The sequence below is a fragment of the Quercus lobata genome, chromosome 2, assembly GCF_001633185.2.
Source record: "Quercus lobata isolate SW786 chromosome 2, ValleyOak3.0 Primary Assembly, whole genome shotgun sequence".
Taxonomy (NCBI): domain Eukaryota; kingdom Viridiplantae; phylum Streptophyta; class Magnoliopsida; order Fagales; family Fagaceae; genus Quercus; species Quercus lobata.
The window spans coordinates 53,341,747-53,365,353 of NC_044905.1; the positions used below are offsets into that span (position 1 = coordinate 53,341,747).

The 23,607-nt window shown below is 33.0% G+C and overlaps 1 protein-coding gene and 2 long non-coding RNA genes across 7 annotated transcripts; all 3 read right to left on the minus strand.

Moving 5' to 3' along the window:
- Window positions 1-2,305: 2,305 nt before the first annotated feature.
- Window positions 2,306-3,292, minus strand: LOC115978021. The gene is made up of 2 exons (XR_004088621.1): window positions 3,177-3,292; window positions 2,306-2,831 (listed from the first exon to the last, which is right to left on the minus strand). It is a non-coding gene; the product is annotated as an uncharacterized LOC115978021 (long non-coding RNA).
- Window positions 3,293-9,470: 6,178 nt separating this feature from the next.
- On the minus strand, window positions 9,471-10,521 carry LOC115978045. The gene is made up of 2 exons (XR_004088628.1): window positions 10,391-10,521; window positions 9,471-9,895 (listed from the first exon to the last, which is right to left on the minus strand). It is a non-coding gene; the product is annotated as an uncharacterized LOC115978045 (long non-coding RNA).
- A 3,624-nt stretch (window positions 10,522-14,145) lies between these two features.
- LOC115975842 (isoprenylcysteine alpha-carbonyl methylesterase ICME) lies at window positions 14,146-22,628 on the minus strand. Of its 5 annotated transcripts, none has more exons than XM_031096862.1 (11): window positions 22,332-22,628; window positions 20,957-21,033; window positions 20,624-20,693; window positions 20,416-20,496; window positions 19,351-19,425; window positions 18,249-18,350; window positions 18,018-18,164; window positions 16,136-16,201; window positions 15,867-16,010; window positions 14,929-15,019; window positions 14,146-14,657 (listed from the first exon to the last, which is right to left on the minus strand). In XM_031096862.1, exons 1-11 carry the CDS (start codon window positions 22,583-22,585, stop codon window positions 14,496-14,498), a joined length of 1,269 nt encoding a protein of 422 aa, XP_030952722.1. In that variant the 5' UTR covers window positions 22,586-22,628; the 3' UTR covers window positions 14,146-14,495. The 5 variants fall into 5 exon arrangements, with proteins under 5 accessions (XP_030952722.1, XP_030952721.1, XP_030952723.1 ...); XM_031096861.1 differs by having other exon boundaries at window positions 14,146-14,711; XM_031096864.1 differs by having other exon boundaries at window positions 14,565-14,657; window positions 14,929-15,005.
- Window positions 22,629-23,607: the final 979 nt, after the last annotated feature.

A 23,607-nucleotide genomic window follows, 5' to 3' on the forward strand; every position in this document is an offset into this window, starting at 1 on the left:
CATTGGGTTGTTACAGGCATTTCCAACTCAAAGGGTAAAAAGAGATGGAAGGGCAATCCAAACGCGAAGGGTAAAAGGAGTTAAAAAATTTCTTAGTCAAAATATTCCTTATTGTGTACAATTTTTTGTATACCACTTTATATTTTACTAATTCAAAAGGATCACATTTTTTTTTAATTCCTTATAAAAATAAACAAAGTTTAAAATAAAGAAAAAAAAAATAGACACATGGTATTCTATAAAATGGATAGAACTGAGAGTGACAAAAGGGGAAAGATGATTTCTATTCACTATTCATGTTATGTATATTTGGGGGCATATGCATTTGGTTGTTGCCTCTTTAATGTTAATCTTTAGTGTTAATCAGATATATAATAGTGTTTAAAAAAGAAAGAAAAAAGAAATGAATAATACTTTTTAATTTATATTTAAATATTAAACAAGAATTCACTTAAATAAGCAATTTAAATTTGCTTAAGAAAAATACCCAAAAGATAAAAAAAAAAAACCAACCAACCAACAACTAAGATCAATGTAGGAAAGAGAAAAATCGAGTTCCACGATTACTACAAAATGCAATGGTATAAGATTTTTTTTTGGAATTTATTGCACTCTGAAAAGTCAATCTAAATAGACTAATATTAGATAGAAAAAACTAACACCATCGTCCATCATCCACTAGTAATTGACTCTAAGTCTTCACTAAGTCCAAAAACATTTGGCCACCATTTTTTTTCTACTTGACTACCTATGCTCACTTACATAAAGTATGCATGTTACATTGTCGGCTTTTTAATCATCCAAATTATTCCAAAATTTCTTTAAAAAAGAAACAAAAAAATATTATGCGTAACTATAACTAATAAAATTCTCGTACTAATGGTCAAATTCGGACAGCCTTAAATTTGATGGCTTCAAATTTTGCAATGTGTGTGCCAGCCAAACGCAATGAGTAAGTTTAAAAACATGTGCACCAAAATCCACAATATACTTAAATCTTAACTTGTAATTGATGGACCTAATTTTTTTTCCAATAAGTACCTATTGTTCTCTCATGCGTAAGTGATAAAATTCGTTAACAAGTTGACACTTAAACATGTTGTGAAAAAGTGTTTGTTGGGTGTTAGTAAATGAAGCTATATAGTTGGTCAATTTAGAATTTAATGCATTTTATTGATCTATCAAAAAATAATAAAACAGTCAAAATAAAAGTTATTAATGTTTGTAACTCAAAATTTACTATTTTACTTTTTTGGCTAAGTAAGTTGTGTTGTTGTTTATTAACAAATTGATGTGTTGTAGAATAAAGTGGACTCTAATTTTTGGTATATTACAGTAAGGGAAAGGTTTTGTATGCTGCAATTAACGTATAATGGGTTATGTGGCAGTAAAAAGAAAGTGAAAAGTGTTTAAGGTTAACATGATCATGTGCATTGCATATGACTCTTGGACATATGTTGCTTTCTTTTTACTACCACATAATTACTGCATACAAATAGAAGTCCATTTGTTTTTTGGCTCCATAGCAAGAGCCTTGTGGTTTGTTTTTTGAATGCTCCATGGCAAGAGCCTTGTGGTTTGGAAGTAGATGGCATGCTTTAACAATATGGAAGTAGAAGCATGTTTATTTTGAAAGGCTCCCTACCAAAGAGTGCGAAAAAAAATTAAATTTGTATGCAGTGTGTTCAAATGAGAAGGCTTGTGTAGTTGTGGTAGCTCAGGATGGAAATGGAGATATTTTAAAGTTGTGGGATAGAAGTATAATGGTGTGTACGGTTTGGGCTTTATAGCTGGCTAAAGATGAAAACTTCTAAAGTATAGTTGTTAAGGGTGATTCTAAAATCTGTGTTGATGCCTTAAATAAGAATTTGGATGAGGCATGTTAGAAGATTCAGCCATTATTAAATGATGCAATAGTCTTGGCTAATCCTTTTGTGGATTGTTGACTTGTTTTTGTTGGATCAAAAGGGATGCTAATTCCATAGCCCATGAGCTAAGTAGGTATATTTTGTATTTAATAAATATATATCTCCTATTTTTGTAAGTGTGTATCCTTTCCTCGTGCTGTCATAGAGGATTGCGAAAGAGATGTATTTCTTTTGCTCCCTCAATGAAATATTCACATTTATCAAAAAGGCAAAAGACACAGTAGTTAGGTTAGGTGTGTTTGTAATATAATTAATATATGTATTTCTCCAAATAAAAATAAGGTTTAAATCTTCACTTGCGTGAGTTTTAAAGTCAATTTTAGTCATCCTCATGCAATAATGTCAAAAACATCCCCATGTATATTTCTTCCAAGAACTGTGGACTGAAAATTAATTCATATAACTTGAACCTTTTCAGAACTCTTGTTGATGATGCATAATTAGAATTTGCACAAAAAGTCCCTCAAATAAGTCAACAGACAAACTTTAGTCAACTTTTTATTTTGGACACATTTACAATACACTAGCATGGAGTGCATAATACCACATATATATGATATTATCGCATAATTAAAACCCACTTTATTCTTAATTAATACTGCCCTCCACGATAATAAGCAACCTAATGCTTGATTATTGTTGAACCGTGGTGCTTCATTTGTTAAGGGGTTGGAGGTGCGCAACGTCTATATGGGGTACGACTACATCCGGATGGCGGAGTTGGCTTCGTCCTATAGGGTGGACCTGGCGATGGCGGAGTTGGCTTCCTATAGGGTGGACCTGGCGTTGGCGGAGTTGGTGGCTTCAATGGTGGAGTTGGTGGCTTCAGAGGCGGAGCTGGTGGCTTCAAGGGCAAATTTGGCGGGTTCGACCGACATGATCGTCGATATGGTTCACACTTTCCTGAGAGCAAAAGTTCCATATATGAAAAATCTTGAAATGTGAAAGTACATGGTTAGGAACTTAGAATTTATCATAAACACATTAGCTTCGGGAGGTGAATAAGTGATTATCTTATAGGCCTCTAAAAACAAGAAAATACTTTTATTATTAGTATATAAGAAATCATATTGAATTACTCATTCTTTAACAACAATTGAAACAATATTATATTCAAATATTTGTCAACACAAATAAGCAACTGCTACTAGTATGAAAAATCTTACTCAATAAATAAAAATTAAAAAAATTATTTTATTAAGTATGCTACAAAATTGATTAAAATAAAACTATCTACTAGAAACTTACTTTCTGCTGCATTTGAAGAAGGAATGAAAAATATGGAAGTCAAGAGAAGGCAAACAATGAGAATGGCCTTCATTTTGAGAGTCAGTGATTCTAAGCTTCTCTATCCTGGTCTTATTTATAGACCATACATTCAAGTAGAAACTTGTAAAATGGACTATTAAACTCACTGGAACAAGACAAAATGAAGTAGTATATTTAAACAAATAAAAATCAATAGTTACTATGGAAAATTGACAATTGAACTCTTAAATATTTCAATTGGAAACATAAAAAAATATCAATTGAGTTATAAAACTCTTGACAAGTAAAATATAACTGAAAGAAGACTAAAAGGGGGAACACATGAAAAAAATAAGAAGACTTCGAATAAAGTTGGCTAGACATAAAAATTGAATAGGTTAAAGTTATGTATCCTAATTTATTTAATTTATCAAATCTATGGAAATGAGTTTTCTTTTACTATCTTTAGTTTATTAATCATTGGGTATCAGTTTACTCAATTGATAAGGTCTTTTGTTATTGAATAAAAAATTTGTTAGTGATTCTAACCTTCTCTACCCTTGTCTTATTTATAGACCATATATACAGTCAAGTAAAAGCATGTGAAATGGACTATTAATTAAACTCACTAGAACAAGACAAAATAAAGTAGGATATTTAAAATAAATAAATAAAAATCGATAATTACAATGGAAAATTGATGATTGAACCTTAAATATCTTAATTGGAAACATAAAAAAAATATCAGTTGAGTTAAAAGGTTCTTGCCAATTAGACATTTTTCCCCTTATTTTTTGCAATGAACTTAATTTTAATTTTCCTTTATTTAAATTTAAATATTTTGGTTTCCTTTATTGTGAATGGAGTTGCTTTATATCCTGCACAGTAAAAAGCAATTTTTTCCTTTATTTAAATTTAAATATTTTGGTTTCCTTTATTGTGATTGGAGTTGCTTTATATCCTGCATAGTGAAAAGCTTATCCATGTAGTTATACTTATAGACTAAGGTCCGTTTGGATTCGCTTATTTTACTGAAACTAAAATCTTTTTACTGAAAGTATTGTAAATAAAGGTAAAAGTTAACTGAAATAGTACAGTAGGACACATGAATAATATCAAAAAACATAGTGGGACTTATGAATAGTAGCAAAAATAAGCTAAATAGTAAAATAAGTTGACAAAAATAATTTTTTCCAAACTCACACTAAATGAGAAAAGTAACACCATCATCCACCGTCCACTTGTAATTGACTCTAAAGTCTTCACCAAGTCCGAAAACTTGGCCACCACGTGTTTTCTACATGACAATGACATATGCTCACCTTTTTTCTTTTTTTCTTTTTTCTTTTTTTTTTGTTGAATAAATATTTTATTACTTAACACAAAACAGGAGAAATACAAAGAGGTTTGGGCCTGGAACCATCTCTATCTAAAGCTTTCATCACAGATAAAGGCAAAATGGAGATGGGAACTGGCCCAAACCAAGATACAAAAGCAGCCCACTGGGCAAGAAGATGAGCAAGGACATTGCCCTCTCTATTTACAAAAGAGAAAGAAACATTTACAAAAGATATCATCATATATGGATTAATTGATACTTCAGTGAGGGACATAATCTACATTCTTCAAAGGATCAATAACATTTAGAGCATCACCTTCCAATATTATATTGCTAAAACCTTCCATAGTAGCACACTTGATAGCACACCCAGCAGCTTTGGCTTCCCCTAGCAAAGAATTCCCTGGATCCAGTTGTTCTGCCCAAGCCAACAGAAACTTTCCTGAATCATCTCTGCCCACTATTGCCACAGTAATTTTCTCTTCCCTTATTGCTGCATCGAAGTTTAATTTTACCCAGCTGTTTGGAGGGGACTGCCAAATATTAATTTTTGGCGGTCTCCTTGGTAATTTACTCCAAGCTTGTTTATGCTCCTCGAAAACACGCCTTATCTGTCTAGCAAGCTCAATTGAAATTCTTTAGCAGATTCATCATCCAGCCCCAAATTTGTTTTAAGGTAGAGAATAATCTTAACCCAATCTAGAATAGATATATTTGACAAATTACTCAAGTTAATAGGCCATGGGACCATCAACTAGATTTGTGCAACCCAATCACATTGAAGAAATAAATGCTCTAAAGATTCTGGAGCATTATTACACAAATAGCAATCTAGTGAGGGAAGAGGAAACCTGTTATTAAGAGCAATACAAGTTGGTAAAATATTCCAACTTATCTTCCATAATAGGTTTTTTAGTCTAGCATTTGCTTTTATTTTCCATAGCTGCTTCCAATCCTTGGCCTGCAATAGAGGGTGAGTTTTAGTATTTGAGCTTCTAATGGTTTTGTAGGTTGATTTTACAGAGAACTCTCCAGAAGAGGTCAAACACCAAAAGACTTGGTCTCCTAAAAGCTGATGAGGCAAGTGGATATTAAGAATTCTATTCACCGTAACTGGCTCAAACAAAATGGATAGTTTCCCTCTATCCCATTGCCTGGTGTCTCGATCAATTAGATCAGCAACTAGATGAACATTGTCAATAGCTCCACTTCTGGCTTGGGGAATAAAACCAAGTTCATTGGGAATCCATGGATCTTCCCAAATCCAAGTATTAAAATCATTGCCAATTCTATGGCACATGCCTTTTTTTATTACTTCTCTACAGGCAAATATACTCTGGGATGCCCAAGAAGCATTTTTAGGCATAGGAATTTTCATGAAATTTCTATTTTGAACATACTTCTTTTTGAACAAAGTCACCCATATTTTGTCTTCATTACGAACCACTTCCCAGGTCAATTTGGCCACCAAGGCTTTATTCATGTCTGCCATTTTTTTAATGCCCAATCCTCCCTCTGATTTAGGACTACAAATGGAATCCTAGCTTTTAAGAAAGCACCCCCGTTTGTTTTCTTCCTTCTTTCCCCACCAGAAATTGCGATACAATGCATCAAGTTTTGAACAAACTTGGTTTGGGGGAATGAGAGATGAAGCTTGATAAGAAGGGAGGGATGATGCCACAGAAGAAATGAGAGTGGCTCTACCAGCTTGTGACAAGGTTTTCTTCTTCTAGCCTTAAAGACATTGTTTAACTTTCTCAACAATTTCTTCACACGCTGCTTTCTTATCTTTACCTAAGACAATAGGAATACCCAGGTATTTTTCCTTCTTATTTGAAGCATTAATTCCAACTGAGTTAGCCAGCCTTGTTTTTAGACTGTGGGGAGTATTTTGGCTGAAAATAATGACTGACTTGTGGAAATTAACCTTCTAACCTGACCAGCATGAGAAAACATCCAAACAAGATTTAATTTTCACCATGTTCTCATCATTTGCTTGTGCAAAGATAAACAAATCATCCGCAAATTGTAAATGGGTGATTGGCATCAAGTCTTGAGTTAACTTGAAACCTTATATCCCATTACAGGAGGCTTCCCTTTCAATTAAATGAGCTAGAACTTCAGCAACAAGGACATAAAGAAATGGGGAGAGGGGATCTCCTTGTCTTACCCCTCGTTGAGGCCTAAAAAAACCAAATGGGCTGCCATTAATAAGAATTGAGAAAGACGTTGTGGAAACACACTGCATAACCCATTGGATCCATGAGCTTGGAAAACCAAAACAATGAAGAACTTTTTCCAAAAATCCCCATTCTAAGCGGTCATAAGCCTTTTCCATGTCTATTAGTCTGCTTTTTATCATCCAAATTATTATGAAATTTCTTTTTAAAAAAAAAAACAAAAGATATTAATTAATTATACGTAACTAATAAAATTTTCGTGCTACTGGTCAAATTCAGACAGCCTTAAGTTTGATGGCTTTAAATTTTGCAATGTGTGTTCAAGCCAAATGCAATAAGTCTAGATTCTAAAAAAACAAACCTAATTACACACCCCAATCCATAATATGTTTAAGTGTCAACTTGTAATTGGTAGACCGAAATTTTTTTTTTTTTTTTTGTTTAATTTATAACAAATACTTGTGGTCTCATTGTAAGTAATGTAACAATAACAAGTTGACACTTAAACAAATTATGGAACAACATGTTTGGATGTCAGTAAATGAAACTATTTGGTCAACTTAGAATTTAATACATTTCATTGATTTAATTTATAGAAAATAATAAGATATATAGTCTCAATAAAAGTTATTATTATTTTTAACACAAATTTTACTCTCTCTTTTTTTTGGCTAAATAAGCTTCACTGTTGTTTATTAAGAGATTGATATGTTATAGATTACTAGTTTTGGTGGCACTTGCAAGGCACGTGCTACCCCTTGATTGCAAAACTTAAGATAGGCTTCTATCTAAAGAACTATGAAATCATATTCTCAAAAATACATGTCATACAATGCTAATCTCATTCATATAAAAATTTTGATTACACACAAACTTAGAGTAACTATATAACATATGAAATATCAATTTTTCTATGATAGTTTTTTATAACCTATTTTTTATAGGCAATATCCACTCACCAAAAAATTTTAAGAATGATATTGAATATCATTATCCTACATTTTATAAGTCTCTATATATGATGTTTAGCTTTATTAGTTTTTAATAGACAACCTTTTAATCCTGTGCGCAGGATGTAGAAAACGCAGTTTTGGTGATTAGGGATTGTTGTTGTTACTTTTTGTGAGACTGAAACACTATACTGCCGCACTTTGTATTTTTCCCTAATAATAGTGAAATCGCTGTAACTTCGTAGACGTAGGCAAATTGCCGAATCATATAAATATTGTCTTGTGCATGATTGTTTTTTTTTTTGCGTGTGTTTTCTCTATTTTTTTGTTTCTCACAGGTTGAAAATTTCATGTTAATCCCCAACAAAATATATATGGCAAATACCTTATGAAAATGGAGAGATAAAGACCTCGATTATGGACGATTCTTGTTTCTTTTTATTGGAAGGGGTCGACTAAAGTCTAAATTATTATTTTGTATAAGTTAAGAAAAGTTTGGTTTGATTTTGTTTCTAAATAATTTTTTATCAGTCTACGAAAATTTTGTGGTAAAAAGCTTATGCATTGCCTATTATAGTTTGTTGGATCATTTCTTGGCATAGGAATTTGATGAGTTAATAGCTTAATGTCTGCTCAATGGTGCAGAAAAAAACATCAGTCAAAATCATAAGTGTGGGATAAAATTACAAAAATCTCTCGCCTCATTTTTTTTGTTTTTTTTTTTAATTAAAAAAATAGGGACATAAAAATTTTTAGGGTTCTACTTTACACTTTACCAATCACAGATTCAAGTTATCATGTGACTAATTTTAAAAAATTAAAATTAGTTATTTTATAAGAAAAGAAAAAATAATATATGACAATAAATAATTGGTAGGGTATAAAATAGAAAACTAAAATCTAGAAAACATTGGTACATTGGTTCTTTTTTTCCTTGTGGGGGGGGGGGGGGGGGGGGGGGGGGGGGGGGGGGGGGTTTGTTTAAGAGATAGAACCTATATAATTGTTCAATGTTAATGAGTCTATGCATGTTGCAGTCATATGACATATGGTAAACACATGTAATTGAAACAATAAATTAAGATAGAATCAGGTTAATGGGTGCCCTTATGTTATTTTGGAGATAGAATCAAGTTAATGGGTGCCCTTATGTTATTTTGTTAAGGAATATTTTAAGAAATTTTTGATATCATTAAAAAAGTCAGTTACCTTTTTTTTTTCTTATAAAAAGTTTTAAAAATTATTTCTTAGACCAATACCTTTAATGCATCCATTACCTTTTTCCCATTAAAACAAGGTCTCAATATATTTTAAGAAATCTTTTTTTTTTTTTTTTTTTGAGAAACTTTTAAGAAATCAAGTTAGATGTCTAAACTTTATATATTTAGATTAATTTCTTATTTTGATTATTAATAACTATGAACTGCTTATTTTTGTTTCTTTATTTTAATGATATTAACTATATGTTTGTGGTTAATTGAGATTATGGAGAATCTGAGCATAATAATAAGCCCGAATTGAATTCTACCCAAATCGAGATAGATTTTGCAAATCTCCTTGTGGTATTTCTTGAGCCACAACTTAAACTATGTATGAAATAATAAATAATAGTTCTTATGTTTATATTAGACTTTGTATGACAATTAGCATTGTTTATTTATTTTATCATTAATAATCAACTTAGTTTATTTAGGTTTTTTTTTTTTTTTTTGTAAATATTATCCTTTTTATCTTGTATCTCCTGAAATAAAATTTCGGTTCTACTATTTTATAAATCAAACTTTTTCTCACTATATGATTGGAATTTATATAGAAGTCCCTCAAATAAGCCAACAGATTAGTCCACTCTTTTATTTTGCACACGTTACAATATACTATTATTATGGAGAGCATAATACATAACTAGGAACCAATTATAGGAGGCATCATAAAGCCCAAACCATATATCACATAAAACCCACTTTATTCTTAATTACTACTTCTCTCCACGATAATAAGCAACCTAATGCTTAATTGTTACTGAACCATGGTGCTTCATTTCTTAAGGCCTATTGAATGGCGGACTTCGCCTCTTATAGGGATTACGTGGCGTTGGAGGTGTGCAACTTTTATTTGGGTTACGACTACATTCAGCTGCTGAAGTTAGCTTCCTTGGTGGAGTTGGCGGCTTCAACGGTGGAGCAACTGGCTTCAAGGGTTGAGCTGGCGGCTTCGATCGACAAGATCCACGAATATATGGATTACACTTTTCTGAGATATATATGAGATAAATTTATCAGAATATAACCAAATTAAGAAATTAAGGAGAAAACATACATGGAAGAGAGCAATTAGAGCAAAAGTTCCATAAATGGAAAATCTCAAACAGTGAAATTACTTGACAAGTAATTTGCTAATTAGTACGTGTTTAGAAACTTAAAATTTATCAGAAAAACACTAGCTTTTGGAATTGAATATATGATTATCTTTTAGGCCATTAAAAACAAGAAAACTCATTTGATTTCAATATCGGTATCTTAAAAATCATTTAATTTTGCCCAGTCTTTAACAACAATTTGAAATTAACAAGCTTATATTCAAAATATTTTTCAACATATGTAAATGAGTAACTGCTACTACGTAAAAGCTTACTCAATGAACAAAATCAAAAGTTTATTTTAATAAGTACGCAACAAAATAAATTAAAATACAACTATGAACTATCTAGCTACTAGAAAATTCAAAATAGTGCTCTCGCGAGGTAACCTGATGCTGCATTTGAAGAAGGAATGAAAAATATGGAAGCCAAGAGAAGGCAGACAATGAGAATGGCCTTCATTTTGAGACTTCTTGGTTCTAAGCTTCTCCACCCTTATCTTATTTATAGGCCATACATCCAAGTAGAAGTGCGTAAAATGGACCATTAAAAAATTGATTAGAATAAGGTGCGGTTTGGATTGCGCGTCTACGTCTGACGTCTGACGTTTTGCTTCTTTATTTTTTTTTTCAAGCCACTTATGTTGACTTTCAGAGACAAAATTTATTGCTCATGAACAGTGCATGCACCGTTCATGTACTGTGCATGTACTGTTCACGTATTTAAAAATATTAAAAATAGGTCTCATGGTACTATTCATATATTTAAAAATTATTTTGCTACAGTATTTTCAATTTTCAGTTTCAGCAAAAATAAGTTTAATCCAAACGGACTATAAAGTTTTTGTAACTTTATTTATTTATTTATTTATTTTGACAAGACGATTGAAATGAATTTACTTATATATATATATATATATAGAGAGAGAGAGAGAGAGAGAGAGAGAGAGTTACACCTAGTGTAACTTTAAGCAATATTACACCACTCAATATATTTTAATTAGATGCGAATTTTGACAAATCTACCGTTAGATTATATTATCTTCATATATTCTCCATGCTTGCAAAATTTCAAGGTGATCAAAGATTAATAGTCATGTTATCAATCAATTGTTTAAATTCAAATTTTTATAGTTTAAAATAATGCATAAAAGATGAGTTTATGGATTAAATGGTAAATAACATCCCATTAACATAAAAATTGGCATGAATGTTAAGAACATATAGAACATGTAATTCAACAGTGAGATTTTTAAAATATGAATTTTATAACAAATTATTAGATGATGTAATATTGCTTAAAGTTACACCAGGTGTAACTTGAACCCAACTTTTATATACACACACACATATATATATATATATATATATATATATACTTATTTTGGTGGTATCAAAATAAAAAGATAAATCATTGGATGGTCTCTCCCTAAGAGAATACATTCAAACCGGTCTTGGCGTAAAACCTCATCTCAATTCCCAGCAGTGCTTTAATGAAGACCTCATTTTGTTGTTTAAAAATAAATAAATAATTTCAGTTTTAGTGCACAAAAATATTTTTAACAAAATAAACACCCGTCCCTCAAAATAAATAAATAAACACCCACGTCCTCATAACTCTGCTAATTGCAAACCTCATTAAGCTAGCAAGCAACAGCTAATAGTCTATTTATTCATTGGATACCATCTAAATAATTCGAGGGTTGAAGCTTGTCACTCTTATCTTATTGCACTTTGAAAAGTCTATCTTGGATATACGGAGAAAATTAACATGTGCATTGGTCTATTTGTAGTTGACCCCGAGCCTTCAATAAGTTCAAAAACTTGTTAGCACCCCTTTTCTGTCTACTTAATAATAACCACTCATTATGTCAAGACCTTTGTAGCTAAACCAGCACTTCTTGGTATTTTTAACAATAACTATTAATTATGCCAAGAACTTTGTAGCTAAACTAACACTTTATAAATTTTCAAAATAAATGTTGAGGATGCCAATTCTCTCTCCCCTTTGTAACCATCATATTCATCTCAACCAAAAAAAACAAAAAAACAAAAAAACAAAAACAAAAACAAAACAAAACAATAAATGATTAATAAAATCTCCTACCAGTCGAATTCAAGCAGACTTAAGTTCGGGTGGCTGGCTCAAAATCAAGCCAAGGCAATGGATGAGACTAATTCAACAACTTTGAATTTAATAGATTTTATTGTTCTACTTCTATCCGAAAACAATAATAAGACACTCAAACCTCACATTGATATTCACAGAAGAAATTTCAATGCAAAGCAACAGTTCCGTGGGCTTTCCAGTTTCCACAAAGATATTTCGAGGACATTGCTTGAAATCAAAAATGTACCTGCGTCAAATCACCATCAAAGAATACTATCTAGCTACTAGAAAATTCAAAATAGTGTTCTCACGAGGTAACCTTCAGCTGCATTTGAAGAAGGAATGAAAAATATGGAAGCCAAGAGAAGGCAGACAAGGAGAATGGTCTTCATTTTGAGACTTCGTGGTTCTAAGCTTCTCTACCCTTATCTTATTTATAGGCCATACATCCAAGTAGAAGTGTGTAAAATGTGCCTGCGTCAAATCACCATCAAAGAATACTATCTAGCTACTAGAAAATTCAAAATAGTGCTCTCACGAGGTAACCTTCAGCTGCATTTGAAGAAGGAATGAAACATATGGAAGCCAAGAGAAGGCAGACAATGAGAATGGCCTTCATTTTGAGACTTCGTTGTTCTAAGCTTCTCTACCCTTATCTTATCTATAGGCCATACATCCAAGTAGAAGTGTGTAAAATGGACCATTAAACTCACTGGAACAAGACAAAATAAAGGAAGGTGATTTGAACTCAAGATATCCCTATTAGAAACATCATTAAGTGACAGTTGAACTACAAGCTTTTGACAATTAAGATATAATTGAAAGAAGACTTTAAAAAATAAAGCTGGCTAAAAAATTGATTAGGATAAAGTTTTCCATAACTTAATTTATTTATTTTGACAAAACGATTAAGATGAGTTTACTTTATTTATATATATATTAGTGGTATCTAAATAAAAGATAGATCATTGAAAGGTCTCTCCCTAAGAGAATACATTCAAACCGGTCTTGGTGTAAAACCCCATCTCAATTCCCACCAGTGCTTTAATGAAGACCTCATTTTGTTGATTTTTAAAAAATAATAATAATTTCAGTTTTAGTGCACAAAAATATTTTTAACAAAATAAACACCCCCCCCCCCTAAAAATAAAATAAAATAAACACCCACGTCCTCATAACCCTACTAATTGCGAACCTCATTAAGCTAGCAAGCAACAGCTAATGGTCTATTTATTCATTGGGTACTATCTAAATAATTCAATGATTTAAGCTTGTTACTTTTATCTTATTGCACTTTGAAGAGTCTATCTTAGATATACGGAGAAAATTAACATGCAGATTAGTCTATTTGTAGTTGACCCCGAGTCTTCTCTAAGTTCAAAAACTTGTAGGCACCCATTTTCTGTCTACTTAACAAGTATTTTTAACAATAACAACTAATTATACTAAGAACTTTTTAGCTAAAGTGCTAAACTGGCACTTTATAAATTTTCAACAAAAATGTTTAGGATACCAATTATCTCTTCCCTTTGTAACCATCATATTCATCTCAAAAAAAACAAAAAACAAAAAACAAAAAACAAAACAAAACTATAAAAAGACTAATAAAATCTCCTACCAGTCGAATTCAAGCAGACTTACGTTCGTGTGGCTGGCTCAAAATCAAGCCAAGGCGATGGATGAGACTAATTCAACAACTTCGAATTTAATAGATTTTATTGTTCTACTTCTACCAGAAAATAATAATAAGACACTCAAACCTCACATTGATATTGACAGAAGAAATTTCAATGCAAGGCAACGGTTCAGTGGGCTTTCCAGTTTCCACAGATATTTCGCGGACATTGCTTGAAATCAAAATGTGTCTGCGCCAAATCACCCTCAAATAATACCGTCCTCTTTATCCTCAAATCACACTCGGGCATTAATCTTCAGTAAATGAGGAATCAAATTCCGTTATGAAGCATGTCAGAACCTCCACGGTGGGAATAAGAATCATGGGGGGCAGAAAACCCTCAATTTAGAATTTGTTCAATTTTTTTTGTGTCAATGCAAAAATGTGTCTACTTCAGTTCAAATAATAATAATAAAACGGCTTTAATTCGCCCGATCGATGGCATTAATGCACTTTAATAAGTGAGATTTTTTGGGCCCATGGGGAACTCAAATGGTGGAACCAAGTCTAGACTTCGAAAAAAATGCATTCAAAAGTACATAACAAATTTTCCTATTGTAATAATAACCCATTAACTTAAGTCACCAAAAGAAAAAGAACTGTGAGAATTCCTATAAAATAATACAAACTGAGAGTTCCTAAAATTAATACACGATCATCTAACGGAGGTAAATGAATAAGGATAGTGATAACTTTGAGAACCATAAGAGCTAGAAGGGGCTAATCTTGCGAGCCAACTTCAACAAAAACTCAGGAACAAGGCGTCTTCTTGGAGGGGCCATAGCATCCTTGTCAAGAGCTTCCTTATCACCGGCATGTATCACAGAAACTAAATGGTCAAACAGTTCGTCTTTACCCCCTCTTAAAGGATCCTGCATCGAATGACCAAAAAGTTGAGGGTTGCTTTGAAGCACAAGGCCACCTTGCTGTATACATGAATTATAAATGTCTATAAACAACTTCCTTCTAGGAGTTGTTATGGTGGATATCTTGTCCACTTAATAACATTAGTGAGTATATAACATTTGATAGATCAGGCAACATATGCCTAAATATGAACAGTGGTTATTAATAGGAGTAAAGGCACGTAATAATATCAAATTATCAATCAATCTACAAGAAGATATTCAAGGCATCACTTACTTGGAGAAACAAATCTGTATGTGTTTTTCCCTCATAAAGAACTAGCTTTGCTTGAGCTCCTGCCCTTTGAAGAGCATCTACGAAAGTTTTACTGCAAAAGATGAGTAAATATCTGGAATTATGCATGAGAAACTAAGAAAAACTTATTAGCCTGTAAATTGATGATGATGCATGAATGAATAAATAGATTATCAAATTAAATTAAATTGGATTCAGCACACATAAATAACTATGCTATCCTTCTTATGTTTTATACTTACTATGTTCATATTTCTTAAAGAGCATGAAAGAAATGATACATTAATTATGTGTAATTCAAGTGTGTAAACAACATTATATGCATGTCATTTATAACCCCTTGCTTTCCTGTCTGATATTTCTATATTAATCGTGATAGAAATGGTATGCTGGTGGTGTGTTATTGGAAACTTCAATGTACTGTAAAGATCCTTCTTGCTGAAAAAGATGTAGATAGCCATGTCCACTCATGCAAGGACTTTAGGAAGATATATTTCAGCTTAACCATGCTACTATGCTAGTCTGTGTCTTCAAAGCACTGAGCATTGCATTCACAGCCAATGCACCACATAAAACACAAGGGGAACTATTCGCTACACAGTCCCATTACCTTGCCTACAAAACTCCCCTTTCAACCCTTGAGCATCTCCCTTACGAAAAGGGAATTACCCAAAACACCAAACAGGGAGCAAAGATTAAAATTTTGTAACTAAGCATTCAATTAGGAGTAATCATATTTCATATGACCGTGTTATATTTGTTTGATGGGATTGCAGGAAGGACAGGGGGAGGATGGAAAAGGGAAGGAATAGACAAAGTCCCCTTGTTTGGTAGACAAGAACCATGGAGGGAGAGGAAGGTCAACCCCCTCTTACCAAACATAGTGATCTTGCAGCAAAAATTTAAGGGAACATCCTAACCTGGCATCTGATGGTATGGAATAATCTGAAGTTCCATGGAAAAGAGTAATAGGAGGCAAGCGAGAAACAGCATCTCTAATGCTTTTGTCCTGTATTTGAACTTCAGGAGAAAATCGTTGCAATCCTTGTTCACCTTCCATAATGCTGTAATTGCACATTACAAGAATATATCAAGGTGATAAGCAGATAAAATAAAATAAAAAAGATAGTAATAATAAGTTCATAAGCGTATAGCAATCAGTTCACAGGAAAATATATTAGGCAAGTACCTTAAGAAAATGGAGCGATAGAGACCTCGATTATTGAAGTGATCAACTAAATTAGGTAAATTGTACCTGCTCCCAAAATTTTTAAGGGAAAAAATCAAAATATGGACATAAGTTCATGTTCAATCAGTAAATCAGCAAACATTATGCAGCAAAAAAGTATGCAAGCATATGCAAGTCTCTTTGCAACCTCACAAAACAATTAAACCATACTTTATTTCACTTTTCTTCTAAAAATTCATAAAGGATTTGCATCCTTAAAATGGGAAAGCAAAAACAGCACCATCCACCTAGTGCTGAAAGGAAGCAGTGCCAGAGGGGGCAGCATGGTAAAAACAAAGTACTAGTCTGATTGACAGATGTATCCCATTGCCTTCTAATTTACTCAGACTGATAATTCTAGTAGTTTCATCTTTCCTGCTATTGTATAGATTGAATATCTTTTGTGAAGCCTCACTTCCAACTGATGGATCAAATGCTTTCTGATCTTTAGGATTATTATACCAATATATATGACATCTGCCTTGAGAAAACGGCTCACACCTATAATAGACATAGATGACTAGCATAAACAAGGACCTGAAGAGTGTCAGTAAACAACACTTGATCCACAATTTTGAATTTTCTCTCCTAATTAAAATAAATAAATGGGGAGAACAGGACACACCATACTAGTTAGCAGTGTTCTGGAATAATTCAATCGAAAATGTGGCATACTTCCATTCCAAACACTAACCATGATAATCCAAAAATTCAATTATTTTCCTTCCCTTATTTATATTTCTTGAAAGACTTCATAGAGTTCAAGGCAAAACCAAGCTAAACTCATACAGATTAAATTGAACAATCGTACTTTACATTTTTGTTTTTTTTTTTATAGGTAAAAGAAGGGTACAACTTCTTACCCAAAGGAGTAGCACAACAGGGGACCGCGCCTCATGAAGCAGAGGTCACTAGTTCGAATCTCCCCTTCCCAATCCCCTTGGGCCAAACTTAATTATAAAAATAAAAAATAAATAAAAAATAAAAAAGCCTACTTCTAATGATACAATCTTCTTAAGTTGTATAAATGTACGATACCAGTCACATTAAAGGATATGAGGCAGTACCACATTCACTTTCCCATTTTACAGACAGCAAACAACAAAGATCCACTATTCTAGGTAACTTAGGGCAGTCACGCCAAACAATAACATTTATGGTATAAGTTTGGAACCTCTTTGAAAAACTAAAAGCCATTCCTTCATTATAAATTTCTATAATAATCAAAAAGCACAATAACTTGACAGACACTAAACTGCAGCAACACAAAAGAAACTCAAAAGTCAAAACCATGCAGTACAAAAGCCATATGTCAGACCAGTAAAGCTCCAAACTACACACCAAAAAGTAATTTAGAAGGCAATTGCTAGATGCCCAGTTGGACCATCTATAAGTCATTAGTATTTGCAAAAATACCGGCAGTGTTCCATATCCAATAAGGCAGGTCAAGGGGCACACTGCTTACTGTGTCCAGGATTCAAAACTTATAACTACACGGCAAAAAAGTGAGAACGGGTTTAGGATTTATGGTATTGAGAAGATATCAACCATCAGTGACCTTGGTAAAAATGCCAATGGATGTCCCATTTTCTCATGCACATCTAAACCCTCATGATCAACAAGTTCTGCAGCTACATGTTTCTCATCTGGGTTCCAAAGGTTAAACCCCAGGCTTGATCCTCACAATCTTCTATATATTTACTCTTAATAAATGGTAAACTATATACATATATATATATATGCATGCATTAAACAATAAAACATATTAGATAAACTGAGGACCTCTAATCAAATTCAGAAACTTCCATGAGATTCACTACAAAAGCAACATATAAAAAATTACCCTCCAGATAAACCAAAATAAGCTTTTAATTGAGATACACTCCATGTAATACTCTCTCCTTTCTCGGGTTCAGATTCTTTGATTGCTTGCTCCAGGAGGGCACAAGCAGAAATGTGTGCACCAGCTGATTGCCCCATTAGATAGATCCTACTCAAATAGGCACAAAAAGATCAATGACATGGTTTGAAGGTGAGATGGGGAATTCCCAAAACCAAGAAATTAGTCTGTCACCTGTTAGGGTCACCCCCATACTCAGTAAGGTGGTTACAGACAAATGAAATGCCCTGGGAAGTATCTTCTACCATATCACCAATAGTCCCCTGGGGAAAATTCCTGCATCACATCTTAACTTGTGAGGATCTTATAAATAAACTTAGACCATAATGGACAGAATACAGATAACAGAACAACTTCGCATACTTTAGAGATAATGAAAATTATTTGTATGAAGTATTGATGCAGGAGCTAAAAGGGTGCAACTGGCATCAACATCTCCAATGATGCAGCAGCTAAAATGATTAAATTAGCAACTTAGTTCCTTGAATACATTAAGGATTTTGATGCTTAGAAATTCATAATATGCTTCCCTTTGTGGTATTAGTATTGCTATTTCTTGCTTTGAAAATTGTATTTTACTATCTGGTAAAGTGTAGAGTATGTGAGAATGTGCCTAGTATTAATATTATTTATTAAGTTATGTACTCGAATGTCTATTTAAGTTGTCTTGGAAACTATCTAGATTATGCATCTTTGGCTAGTCAGTATTCGTAATCCCTTATAAATATCAATGAAAATATAAGGAAGGTAGACCCCTTTTTTTTTTTTTAAATTAAAAAAAGGGATTATTCCTACAATAACTCCATTCCCTACCTTTAAACCTTTAGGCTTTACCTGCTGAATACAGCAAAGCTATCAACTTTGCAGCCTTATTTGGGCTGCATGATCAGATACCATGTAACTTTCACTGTATCTTTTTTCCATCAATATATAATGGAGGGATGTTGTGGTTAGTTAAGTAGTAAAATCTCATATTGAATAATAGTGAGCAGTTAATATAACATAACTGGGCCTAAACCCATAGGCTTAACTTTGTGGGTAAAGTGCTGAAGATGAGCAAGTATCAGTTCCCATATTAGCAGTCAAAGGACTTAGTTTATTATTGTATATCAAGTCATTGATGAACTATGGACTCCAGTATGGCAATGAACTGAAATCAAACACCAAGCGTCCTTAGGCTTTGGCTCAAGTGTTAATTGTTGGGTGGTCCATTTAGGGTTTATTCAATTTATTCTATTAAAAAGGAAGGAGAAGAAAGCATCAAAAAACAAAATACCTATAGTCAATGCATGCCACTATTATGTCTCTTTCTGCCAATTGCTGTCCCAAAAGAGAACCCCATGCTTTGTACCTATAGAAGGCAAAAAAGGGGAAAAGAGGGAAGGGGGGGTGAGGAAGAAAGAAATATAAGTGATGTTGAACAACGGTAGATAAATCCATATATTCAAGGGAATGAATGCTAATATCTAGTTATCTACAATGTCTTATACCTATTTGGCATCAGCAAATGAAGAAAATATAAAAAATTGAAAACTGAAAATACAAAATAAAATCAAACCACTATTATGGTTAAAACTGCTGAACTAACAAAGTTCAAACAGGCAGTGCCATAAATTTATCATGTGACGAGGACTTTTGCATTAGATAAGAAAAAAAAAGGGTCTAACAGGGATTTGGATCTAGTAAATGTAGATACTCTAGTAAAGTTTTGAGGATGTCTCACATTTGCCTCATATCTTAGTTCAAGTAGCAGTAGTAAATTTAACATCGAAAACACTGAATCTACCATACATTATCGTCCATCCTCTCATGGACAAATTTAACTCGACTGTCTCATAGATCCATTCATTTCTTTTCTTTTTATTTGTTAGTTACACACACCTAGTGAATTTGGCAAAACGCTCCAAAGGTACATACAAGGTCAAAGTGGCTCCTTAACTGTATTTCATATTCCCAAAAAGCTCCATGTCAAATGTAATTTGGCAACTATTTACTGTTAGCACAGATGGGTAGTTCTTGCAATCTCAAAGTGTACATGCTGATCCCAAATGCAATTGGCAATCCTTACTGCTATGATGGGAGATTCTCTTACCAAAATAAGAAACATATGTTTATAATATCAAAATAAAATTTCAGAAAGACATCATATCTTCCAAACTTTAAACCTGCTTTAAGCCCTCAAGCAAATAATAGGGATGGCAGATTTTGTAGCCCTATATTTAGTACACAGATTAAGCAACTAATGTTGTAAACATGTATTCACAATGTTTTGTATCACAAGATGCAACAAATTTAAACTGAACAGTAATGCAAAACCTAGGAGCTATCACAAATCACTAACCCAATAATCCAAGCTCCACCAGTTACAAATATAACAACTGGCTTTGGTTCACCACTATTTGCAGGTAAAAATAGATCCAATCTGTATAAAAGTAAAGACACAATTGCAAAAGTAAAAAATTTGCATTTGCATGTGATACATGAGTCAGTTCATAGCTTGGCAAAAAGAAAATAAAGAAAAATTTATTACCTCCATCACAAGTACTTACCTATTTCTTGGTTGATCTCCATAAACAACACTTCGCCGGACCTGGCTTGAGAAGAAATAATAATATGCAACTGTAGAACAATAGCAAGCAAGTTATGTTCCATTTATTCGGACCATATGTAAATATATCCTAAAATAAAAATATGTCCCTGTCACAGATTGAAAAATAATCTAGAAACCATGCCGCTTTTGTCTTTTCTTCACATAGACACAAGGAATCCCCGGCATTTAGTTTCCTTCAGAATCTAGTTATATAACTAAGCAATCAAATAAAAGGAAACAAAAAGAAAGGACAAGGGAACAAGGTTATGCAACAAGTAAAAACAACACAAACCTTGAAGAAAGCCGGGCATAAGTAGCAAGGCATAACAACCAAGAGCAATTAATCTTGTGATCCACCGGTAGCCTACCCTGAATGAAAAGAAATGGTTAAAAATGATATCCACACCAACTAAAACAAGGTGAAAGCTTTCCATGTCACTTGAAACCTAATTGCTGACAAAGAAAAATCTAAAGCCTTTCATCCATCAATTTTTTTCTTGGACAGTAAACTAAAGTAAGCATGGACTTGTTAGAAATTAAGGCATATAACATGCCAAAACTGATCCAAGAACTCCATCCAATGGAAACAGAAAAAATAACAAATACTTCAGAACAAACACATCAACTCCTTGGATTTGAAAAGTTGTCCAACTATTACTAGAATCACTTAACTTCTCAAAAGCATTAACATCATTTATACACACATTCTTCATGTAGTATAAGCCAAACTTTTTTGTTCGCAAATCAGGTAAAAAAAAATATCCTCCATAATAGTCTGAATTTATTTTATTGGCAAGTAAAATGACTTTACATGGAGATCTATACATTTATATATTTAGAAGATACAGACGCACCCATGGGTCTTGAACCCATAACCGTACCCTCCACCTTGCTCTTACAAAGGGAAGGAGATGTCATTTGAGATGAGTTCATTGGCTATAGAGATCTATGCACAAAGTTGCAAAGCAATTTACTCCTTCCGTCTCATTTTGTTTGTCTACTTTAGAAAATCCAAACATTAACCTTTTCAATAAAATAAAAGGCAATATTAAAGAAGTTATTAAAACTGTCCTCATTGGTTTTTTGAAGCAGAAAACGACTTTGGACATCCCTAAATGAAACAATGGATAAACAAGATGCAAATTGGATTTATATTCAATTAGAATGGTATATTAATTCTTCAATTATTGTTGGAAAAAAAAAAATCAGTAGAAAAATAAATAAATAAACCAAAATCATCTCAGCTATACATCACACTTGCAAAAAGTAAACTGCAGAATATCATAAAATTCAACTTTCAAATTCCTCTTACTTTTCTTTCTCACTCAATTTTCTCAGCAACCCAACATCAAACACCAAATGTCAAATTCCAATAAATCATCATGAAACCACTTAGCTAAATTTGCAAAAGGTAAAAAAGCAGAACAACTCTACGATTCAAATTTCAAAATTCTCTCCTATTTTCTTTGTCACCAGAAAAATTAGCTAAATTTTCAGAAGCTAATACGTCAAGTTTCAAATCTCTTCCTTTTTTTTTTTTCTTTTCTGGCTCAATTTTCTCCGCAACCAAACAGAAAATGTGAAATTTGTACAAAAAAAACACACACATAAATGATAAATCATATAAATGCAAAAATATAAATAAATAAATAAATAAAGAAGAGTACCCTAGATATCGGAGGAGGATGAAGCTGAGCCGAGTGACGAGATAAGTCTCGGCGGCGGCGTGGCTGATAGACTGAGCGCGGTTGAGCCGCGTTGGCGCATCTCGAAGCTTGGCGTCGGCGGAGGAGGAGGAGGAGGAGCATCGGCGGCGACGCTGGTGGTGGTGGTGGTGTTTGGTGGCATCAGTGAGAGAGTGAGTGAAAAGCTTATCAGAAGAAGAGAGCAAGCTAGGCTTGGCGTCCACCTCTAAATTCATGTCCAAAAAGCCTATTTTGGATTTCAGAATCGCAAAAATTAGATTTGAACGTGGAAGCAAATTGAGGCTGGGAACGTGGGTTTTTATAGTTTGTTTAGTGAGGGTGTATGCGTATGTGATTTGGATTTGCATTTGCATTTGTAGTTGTTGTGCGTGTTTTTATTATTATGGGCATAAAGTAAAGTAGAGCCAAAAGAATAAGAATATTTTTATTTATTTTATTTTGCGTTTGAATTTTGCGGGAGTTAAAAAGGACAAGTCGCTTCCGTGCTCTCCAGAGTCCAGACTGTTTTTTTTTATGTAAAGCCTCGCACTTAGCGCGCGGCAATCCCGCGTGCCCAGCTCTCCAGCACTTTCTTTCTTTTTCTTTTTTTCAAATCAAGTCTAGTTCTTTCTTTTCATTCCTACGTGCTGTCTCTTCAATCATGCGTGCTGTCTCTTCCATGATCAAATGCCAAACTTGCACTGCTAAATTTCTTTTCCGTTAAATTGCACTGCTAAATTACCCAAAACGACGTTGTTTTACACTTTTTTTTTTTTTTAATTCCTGAATTTTAGGGGAAAAAAAAAACATCATTATGTGGTATAGTGCCCGTTTGGGTAGAGCTGAAACTTGCGTTTCAGCTCTACGTTTTCCTACCTTTTTTTTTTTTTTTTTTTTTTTTTTCTCTGCACGTGAACAGTAAAAGTACTGTGCAGGGGACAAAAAATACTATTCACGCACTGTTTACATACTGTTCATGCACTATTCATGGGTCCCACGACACTATTTACACATTTAAAAATTATTTTGCTACAGTGTTTTCAGTTTTCAGTTTTCAGTTTTCAGTTTTAGCAACAATAAGCTCAATCCAAACGGACCCATAGTTACCTGATTCTCATTTCTTGAATGTTTCACCGTTCCAATTTTCAAAGTATCATTACTACCTAAAACTCAAAATACTTAAAAAGAAAATTTTTGAAAAATTAAACATATTGAATGATGGAAAATGTTTTTTACATTTTATTTTTGTTTTTTTTTT